General features: G+C 31.7%; 1 protein-coding gene across 1 annotated transcript; it reads left to right on the top strand.

The window, feature by feature from the left end:
* The first annotated feature begins 4,049 nt into the window (after positions 1-4,049).
* Positions 4,050-8,547, top strand: LOC124934026 (phragmoplastin DRP1C-like). The gene is made up of 15 exons (XM_047474483.1): positions 4,050-4,314; positions 4,386-4,449; positions 4,528-4,635; positions 4,714-4,815; positions 4,921-4,971; positions 5,061-5,122; positions 5,209-5,299; positions 5,380-5,444; positions 5,523-5,837; positions 5,919-5,989; positions 6,198-6,423; positions 7,090-7,140; positions 7,225-7,471; positions 7,561-7,700; positions 8,313-8,547. The coding sequence occupies exons 1-15, from the start codon at positions 4,180-4,182 to the stop codon at positions 8,433-8,435; spliced, it is 1,851 nt and encodes a 616-aa protein (XP_047330439.1). The 5' UTR covers positions 4,050-4,179; the 3' UTR covers positions 8,436-8,547.
* The last annotated feature ends 526 nt before the right edge of the window (positions 8,548-9,073 follow it).

Raw genomic sequence — 9,073 nt, 5'->3', positions numbered from 1 at the left:
TGTTTATTCATGAACAAACCTAATTTTTTTTTATCATTAGAATAATAGTGTTGCGACTTACAAAATAATAAAATATAGATTAAATTTGTGGATGCATTTAGTAAAATAATATAAAAATAATGAGTAATATAATAAATATTCACTTAATTATTTTTATAAATATTTACTCAATACTTTTATGGTTAGTAGTATTGTAAAACTTATTGTATTAACAAATTTTTATTATAAGTATTAGAGTTGTCACTCTCATTACACTCTTTTATTATTATTAGTAATAATTTTTTTATTATAATAACTTTTCAAAACAAATATTTATTATGAGTTGTAGGACGGTCCGAATAGTCCAATTGTTTTATTTTCTTAGAGTAAGTAAAATAAGTTCTTGAAAGAGGAAAAGATATGAGAAGTTATAAAAAAGGAAAAAGAAAAGAAAGGAAATTAGAGAGGAGAGGAAGATAAAATAAAGAGAGAATTTATTTTTATATTAAGAAATGGGTAACATATGAAATCTGACTGTGAAGATGTCATAAACCAAAGAATGATGCGAAAGATTCTCGTATGCCTTCTTGAGAAATATGATCACATCGTAGCCTTCATTGAAGAAACAAGTGATATGTCAACACTCACAAATCAAGAAGTGGCGTCGTCCTTAAAATCATTTGAGCAACGATTGTTTTGACACTTCGAAAAACAGAGTGCATTTCAGTCAAAGATCAATATTAACAACATCTAACGAGAAGATAACTCGAGTTATAACTAGTCAAAAGGTAGAAGGTATTCAAGAGGACGAGGTGGACGTGACTCAAAAGGCAAGAGAAAAGATAACATATCAAATTGCAATAACTACAATAAGCCAAACCACTTCTAGCATGACTATTGGTACAAAGGTCAATTCAGAATCCAGATGCAACAAATGTCATCGATTTGTTTACCTCACCAAAGATTGTCAAAGTGGAAACACTCACCAAGAAAGTTAGACTAAGGCAAATCAAACAGCACCAGAGACACATAGAACATTTTATGTGTGTCACATAACTAGTGACAAAGATATAGGAGAATTCTTACTAGACAACGAATGTAGTAACCGCATGACGCTGACCTTAGAAATCTTCTCTGAGCTCGACAAAAGTGTTAATGCCCCTATTTAAGTCAGGAATGGAAAGCAAAATAAATCAAAAGGGTTTGGAAGAATCGCCATCAAGACGAAGGAAGGGCCAAGCTATATTAATATATGTGTGCCGAGCTTGAGCCAAAATTTACTCAGGCTTAGACAATTGGTGGTAAATGGGTATAAGCTCTACTTCGATATCAATGAATGTATTATCTTTGATAAATAAGATAAGTCAAACGTGTTCAATAAGATCAAAATGATCAATCAAATTTACGTTTTCAACATCAATTATGTTGATTTAAAAGTTCACCAAGTTTCTATTTCAAATTACTGAACCTCAACGTTATGGCATCAACAACTTGGTCATCTCAACTTCCAAAGCCTTAAGGAGTTGTCTGACATAATAGAAAAGAAACATGTATGCGAAGGATGTGCATTCAGAAAGTAACATCGACTTCCTTTCCCAAAAGGAGTATCATAGAGAGCTAAAGAAAAACTAGAACTTATTCACACCGACGCTTGAAGACCGATGGATATTTTGTTCTATTCATCAATGACCACACTCGTACGATTTGAGTCTATTTAATGAGACAAAAGTCTGAAGTATTTACGATATTCAAAAAGTTCAAGAGTCTCGTTAAAAAATAGAGTGAGTGCTTCATAAGAACCCTAAGAAGTGATAAAGACAAGGACTACGTACTTTTAAAGAGTTTCACAAGTTTTATGAGACGAAAGAGTTGAATGACAACTAATAGTAATGTACACTCCTCAATAAAATGATGTTACTGAGAGAAAAAATCAGACGACTGTTGAAATGGAAAAATTAATTATTCACGAGAAATGTTTACCCAAAACCTTATGGGTTGGAGCAGTTTAAACTGTCGTTTACCTGTACAATTGATGTCCAACCACAACCATACCAAATAAGACTATGTTTGAAGCATAAAGTGGTAGAAAATTATCGGTGAACCATATGAAGATATTCAGAAGTAAGTGCTATTCTCAAATTCCAAAAGTGAAACGAAGTAAATTTGACGAATCGAGCGAAAAATGTATTTTTGTTGGCTATAGTACTATGAGTAATAGACTGTTTAGCCTAAAAGAATGTCAAGTTATTATCAACTGAGATGTTTAAGTTGATAAAAATTCTTCATGGAATTGAAAAAAAAACAAAGTTGAGAAAATGATGTTCTAATTAGCACTAACAATGATAAATATATTTCATCATTGTCAAATACACCAAATCCGAGTTTAGATCAACTTAATGAAGAAAGTCGTAACTCAACTAATTTAATTTCATCAAACTCCTCATCTCCGAGTTCAACTCAAAGAGATACAGATCAATAGACAATATATATGCTACATGCAACTATTGTTCAATTAAGACCGAGAACTTTGACGAAGTAGTCAAAGAAGAATCGTGGAGAAAAGAAATAGAGGAGGAAATCCATGTGATCACGAAGAATCATACATGGAAGCTTGTTAACAAGTCAACTAACAAAGAAGTCATAGGTGTCTTATGGATATACAAAGTCAAACATAACACAGATGGATCCATTCAAAATAATAAAGCAAGAGTCGTTGGGAAATATTCACAACAACCAGGATTTGACTATGGGCATGGGGAGACATTTGCTATAGTAGCTCGGTTAGACACAATCCGGGCTAAAATTGCATTCGATGTCAAGTCAGCATTCCTCAATGGCGAACTAAAAGAAAAAATGTAAATAGATCAACCTCAAGGCTTCATTTTTAAAGGAAAAGAAGATATGGTCTACAAGCTCCAAAAAGCGATATACGGACTAAACAAGCTCCTCTCGTTTGGTATAGTGAGATCAACAACTACTTCAATCGAACAAGATTCGAGAGGAGTAAGAGTGAAGCAACCTTGTATGTCGAAAGACAAGATATCAATATTCTTATAGTCACTTTGTATGTTGATGATCTGATTTTAATGGAAACAATAAGAAGATGATTGAAGAGTTCAAAGATGACATGACTCAAAAGTATCAAATGAACAATATGGGTTCGACATTTCTTGGGAATGGAGATCTACCCAAAAGAAAATATGGTCTTTATCTGCCAAAAGATCTATGCAGAAAAGATTTTGAAAAAAATCAACATGTCCGAATGTAATCCTGTCTCTACACCACTCATTATAGGAGAGAAATTGAAGAAAAAAGATGGAGGAGAAATAGTAGATGTCACTCATTATTGTGGCCTCATCGGTAATCTACTATATCTTACATCAATCTGACCTGATCTCATGTATGTTGTAAGCATACTATCAAGATTTATGCAGAGCCCAAGTCATTTCCACATCAGTGCAACAAAACGTGTCTTACGCTATGTCCAAAGAACAACCAACCTCGGTCCGAACTTTCAGAAAAATCACACACTTAACCTTATCGATTATTGTGACAATGATCTTGGTGGATCCTTAGATGACATCGGAATACTAATTTTCTTTTGGTTCAACGAGGTTCTCATGGTTATCCAATAAACAACAAACTGTTGCACAATCATCCGCCGACGTTAAGTATATCTCAGCATCACTAGCCACTTCACAAGCAATATGGCTTCAAAGAATTTTAGTTGATCCCGATCATCATCATAATGAATGAGTCACGATGTAATGCGACAACAAGTCTGCAATTAATTGCTACTCCAACCCAATTTTCAAATATAATTGAATTTTCCGGGTTAAAAAACTAAATTATATTTGTAACCGATAAGAAATATATAAAACTTTAAAAATAAATAAATTAAGAGTGAAGTGTAAACAAAAATAATATATTTAATAAAGTGAAGTTTCATTGGATAAGTTACTTTCAAGTTTTATTTAATTCAATTTTTTTGTTCCTTATAAGCGAGCGAATAAGCGGGATTTCTGTTTCTTCTCTAGTCTTCCTCTATTCGTCTTCATCTCTGTGTTTTGACTATGAGCGGGAATTCCAATTTCTACCTCCATCTGGTTTCCATGTCTTCCTTCATCTCTCTTCACATATATATAATCATCATGCCGTTTCTTTCTCCAGCATTCTCTAAACCACGATCTTACTCGAATTATGGCCACATTTCATAGCTTAATTGACCTCATTAACAATATTCAACGAGCTTGCACCGTTTTAGCCGATCATGGAGGACATGAACGCCTTTCTCTCTTGGAATCTCTCCCTACTGTAGCCGTCGTCGGTGGCCAGGTCCATCCATTTTCTTCTTCTTCCTCTCTCGTTGATGAATTCTTCTTTACTTCATTTGTTTTTATCATCAGAGCTCTGGTAAATCATCCGTACTGGAAATCGTCGTTGGAAGAGACTTTTTACCTCGTGGATCGGGTAAGATATTGAATGTGTAATTATATCTGCTTGATTTTGATAATTGCTTTTTTATTTTGATTTTGTATGAACTGTAAGGCATTGTAACTAGGAGGCCTTTGCTATTGCAACTACATAAGTTAGACAATGGAGTTGATGAGTATGCTGAGTTTCTTCATGCACTAAATAGTAGATTTACTGATTTTGGTAAGTTGTTTACTGATAGGTTTTCTTTCAAGAAGTTTTTTTCATCTTTAGGGCTGAATTCTTCATTACATTTCACAGATGATGTGCGCAAGGAGATTGCAGATGAAACAGATCGCGTTACAGGGATGACGAAACAAATTTCTAGTGTTCCGATTCACTTGAGCATACATTCCCCAAATGGTTTATATCCTTCACAACACATAGTTTTTGTTCTTCTATCTGATTTAAACTAGTATGTCATTTGCTAAGATTGTTTAAATTCTAGTTTGGATTGATATTTTACAGTGGTAAATTTGACGCTTATAGATCTTCCTGGTCTTACCAAGATTGCTGTTGGTATGTTTACCTGTTTTTGAAAAATGTTTTACTCTTTTACTAAGTACATTGTTTTGATGAGTTTTGTTAACTTTTATCACTTATTTTAGAAGGACAGCCAGATAATATTGTGCAGGATATTGAAAACTTGGTTAGATCCTACATTGAAAAGGTGAAGATAATTGAACTTACTAATCAATACAAGTTTCTATTGTGAATCTTGCTTGGTTATGAAAAAATATAGCTTTGATTTTGCAGCCCAATTGCATCATCTTGGCCATTTCTCCTGCTAATCAAGATATTGCTACTTCTGATGCTATAAAGCTTGCAAGAGATGTTGATCCTACAGGTTTAACTGCAGTATAGAACCTATTATATTCTCAGAAATTGCAAAAGAGTAATTTTATGTCTGATAATTGCTTCTTTTAGGTGAAAGAACATTTGGAGTGATCACAAAACTTGACCTGATGGATAAGGGAACAAATGCTTTAGATGTATGGATTTGATACTTCATGCTCTTATATTCCTTATTTCAACAAGTATTCTAACAGAACAGAGCATGTTTTTGGAAGGTTCTTGAAGGAAGAGCTTACAGGCTTCAGCATCCATGGGTTGGAATTGTTAACCGTTCACAGGCTGATATAAACAAGAATGTTGATATGATTGCTTCCCGTAGAAAGGAGAGGACATATTTTGAATCTAGCCAAGAGTATGGCCACCTAGCACATAATATGGGATCAGAATATCTAGCAAAACTTCTATCACAGCATCTGGAGACTGTAATCCGACAGCGTATACCAAGTATCATCTCTTTAATAAACAAGACAATTGACGAACTTACAACAGAATTGGATCTCATTGGCAAACCCATCAGCATAGATGGAGGGGTAAAGGATTGTTATTGGGAAAGTATGATTAATCTGTCTTCTTTCATATCTTGTTGAGTAAATAACTTGATCATACAACAGGCCCAGCTATACAAGATTCTGGAATTATGCCGTGAATTTGACCGTGTTGTTAAGGAACACTTGGATGGAGGGTATGGATGTATTTATTTGTATGAAAAAAGTTCATTCTGCTTTCTCAACTTGCATCAAAAGTTCATTTTTCTTACTAAAGTTCTAGAATTTGCTCAAATTACTTCATGTTATCATTTATGCATATGTAAAAATTGTGTAAAATGAAATTTTTTCATGTTTCTTATGACTTATATAATAACTGTAAGGTAAATTTATTTTTATCTTTAGGCGTCCAGGTGGAGATGGGATCTACAATGTATTTGACAATCAACTACCGGCGGCAATGAAGAAAGTCCCATTGGATCTTCATCTATCTATGAATAATGTCCGCAAAATTTTAATGGAAGCTGATGGATACCAGCCACATCTAATTGCCCCTGAACAAGGGTACAGAAGACTTATTAGTGGATCCCTTGGATACTTCAAAGGCCCAGCTGAAGCATCAGTTGACGCAGTAATTTCTCTATCCTTAGTTATGCTTTTCTTTACTTGTTTATCTCTCCCACTTAGAGCTTATTTTATCTTGATTTTTTTGTAAAAATAAAACTAGGTTATGGGTAAAAAAAATCCTGTTTGATCTTACTTAAAAAGGAAGAAATCTATTTGACCTGTTTTACTAAATAGACAAAGAAAAACAAGAAGGATATTTTGGTACTTTTAAAGGATTAGATTAAAGAGTTATAGTTGATAGAATGGTGCTTTAGTTGGCCTTGTTTGATGTAGGGTTATTTGATTAACCAAGGCCTTGTTTGATCTTGGGTTATTTGAATAATCAAGTGATTATTTTCAAATAACTTTGTTTGATGTAGGTTATATATAATGGATCAATATTAAAAATAATGGGTATTTTAGTTGGAATTTGAATGATGTGATTGATAGTAGTTATTGGATAGTGGGTTATTTCCATGTAACCTTGTTTGATGTAGATTAATGAAATTCAGATTATTTGTGTAAAAGACAGACATTCAGAGTAAATATATAACTAACAAAGACAATCATTTCTAAGGTATTTTGGTTGATTGTATAGTTGGTTATTTGAAATTAATCTCAAAAATAACCCACATCAATAAAATACATCAAACAAGCCCTTAATTATTTGCTTGACTTTTTTCTGTTGTAGGTGCACTTTGTTCTAAAGGAACTTGTAAAGAAGTCAATCTCGGAGACACAAGTAATTAGAACAATTTAGTTTATTTGAAATGATTCAAACGATTTGATTACATGGGTTAATTTAATTAATAGTGCATGCATGCAGGGTTTGAAACGATTTCCTTTGCTTGAATCAAAAATAGCAGCAGCATCCAACAATGCATTGGAAATATTTCGAGATGAAAGTAGGAAATCGGTTCTTCGTTTGGTGGACATGGAATCAACTTATGTAACAGTAGAATTTTTTAGGAAACTTCATGTCGAACCTGAAAGAATTCCAAATGGTTCAAATCCTGTTGGGGTCATATATCCAAATATGGATCCTTATTCAGACAACCACTTGAGGAGGATTGGTATGTAAACTTTATGTGTTCATAGAAATTGATTATTTCGTTTGTGGTTGATTATGATTTATGAGGAATTCATGTTTTATGTATTGTAGGAACAAATGTTACAGCTTATGTGAATATGGTGGGTGAATCACTGAAGAACAATATTCCTAAAGTCATTGTCACATGTCAAGTGTTACAGGCCAGGAGAAACTTGCTTGAACAATTTTACCATTGGATAGGTCGAACCGAGGTAAAACCGCTTAATGCTCATTAATTTCTTTTATTTTCAGTTATTTAGATTTTAATATGAAAGTCTCGATAAAAAAATCCATTAAGATAGTTCAAATATTATTATGATACCTAAATTATGTCATATAAAATAATTGAACCTAGTTGATCATTGTTATTTTGTAACAATATCTGCATGCATATGGGTCTATTAATTGAATAATCATAAAAGATAAATTTATAGTATTTTGTATAAGATTTATTGTATGAGTAAATATAGTGTCGGTGAATTTTGGATTCTTATAGTATAATTATTTTATTTCATTTTTGGATTATCTAGTTTATTGATGTTCCCCTTGAGATATGTTTTTGAATGAAATTGATCATCATTCAAATGTCATACTTTTTTTTTATGTAATATTTTTTATAGTTGTTTTGGTGTATTTAAAAAAGAAAAGAAAGATTAAGTAAATAAGTAAGTTTTTTATCTTCAAAATTGATATTTTTGATATTTTGCAGTACGATATTTCGATATACCATAATATCAATAATTATTCCACCCTACTCATAATTACGACTCCCACTTTTGAATAGAATTGATCTGAATTTGATCCCGATGATGATTTTTTTGCAGGATGAAGTGAAGAAAATGTTGGAAGAGGACCCAAAACAAAGTGAAAGAAGAGAGCAAATTGCTAAGACCCTCCAACTCTACAAATCAGCTAGAGATGAGATCAATTTAGTTTCATGGAGATGATTATTACTTGCAAATTGCTAAAAACACATCTTAAAATTGCTTATTATTTTCAATGGGCCTAATTAAGCTAAAAGAAACTAACTGATTCATCAAAGAAACTTAAATTATTTAATTTGTGTATAAATTGGGATTAAATTGTTAAATCCAAAATGTTGTTTCCAATTAAGATATTGGGTAACATTGGAAGACAATTGTTATTCAATTTATTAATATACACATAATTAAAAAATTAATACTCAAATAAGATATTAAGAAAAAAATAATTTATAAAAAAAATTAAAAAATCAACAAACCCAACTCACTCAAGAGTTTTGAGTTGGGATTTATATATAATTTTTATCTAAAAATTATAATGATTCAAAATCCAAACAAAAAAACATGTTATAAAAATTCATGGTGTAAAAAGTAATATTTATATCTTTTAAAAATTAATATTAAATAAAAATATATATAATATAATCTTAATAATGATCTAAAAATAATCTTGTAGTTATACCTAATTAAAATTAAAAGAAGTTGCAATTTTAGTTTAATGGAAATCATCAAGCAAAAGAAAAATAAATTTTATGTGTTGGATTGTTTTACTTTATTTCTTTCAATCATTTTATTCATGTAACAAAGTCCAAAAATATTATTAT

The sequence above is a fragment of the Impatiens glandulifera genome, chromosome 4, assembly GCF_907164915.1.
Source record: "Impatiens glandulifera chromosome 4, dImpGla2.1, whole genome shotgun sequence".
In the NCBI taxonomy this organism is placed as follows: Eukaryota; Viridiplantae; Streptophyta; class Magnoliopsida; order Ericales; family Balsaminaceae; genus Impatiens; species Impatiens glandulifera.
The sequence above is the reverse complement of the archived record's forward strand: the minus strand, read 5'-3'. Positions and strand labels throughout refer to the sequence as shown.

Bases quoted from the DNA above. Each gene is read 5' to 3' on its own strand.
- LOC124934026 (XM_047474483.1), top strand. From the start codon at position 4,180: ATGGCCACATTTCATAGCTTAATTGACCTCATTAACAATATTCAACGA. The intron at 4,816-4,920 runs GTTTATATCCTT...GATATTTTACAG, and splicing joins GAGCATACATTCCCCAAATG to TGGTAAATTTGACGCTTATA. The intron at 5,300-5,379 runs GTTTAACTGCAG...TGCTTCTTTTAG, and splicing joins AAGAGATGTTGATCCTACAG to GTGAAAGAACATTTGGAGTG.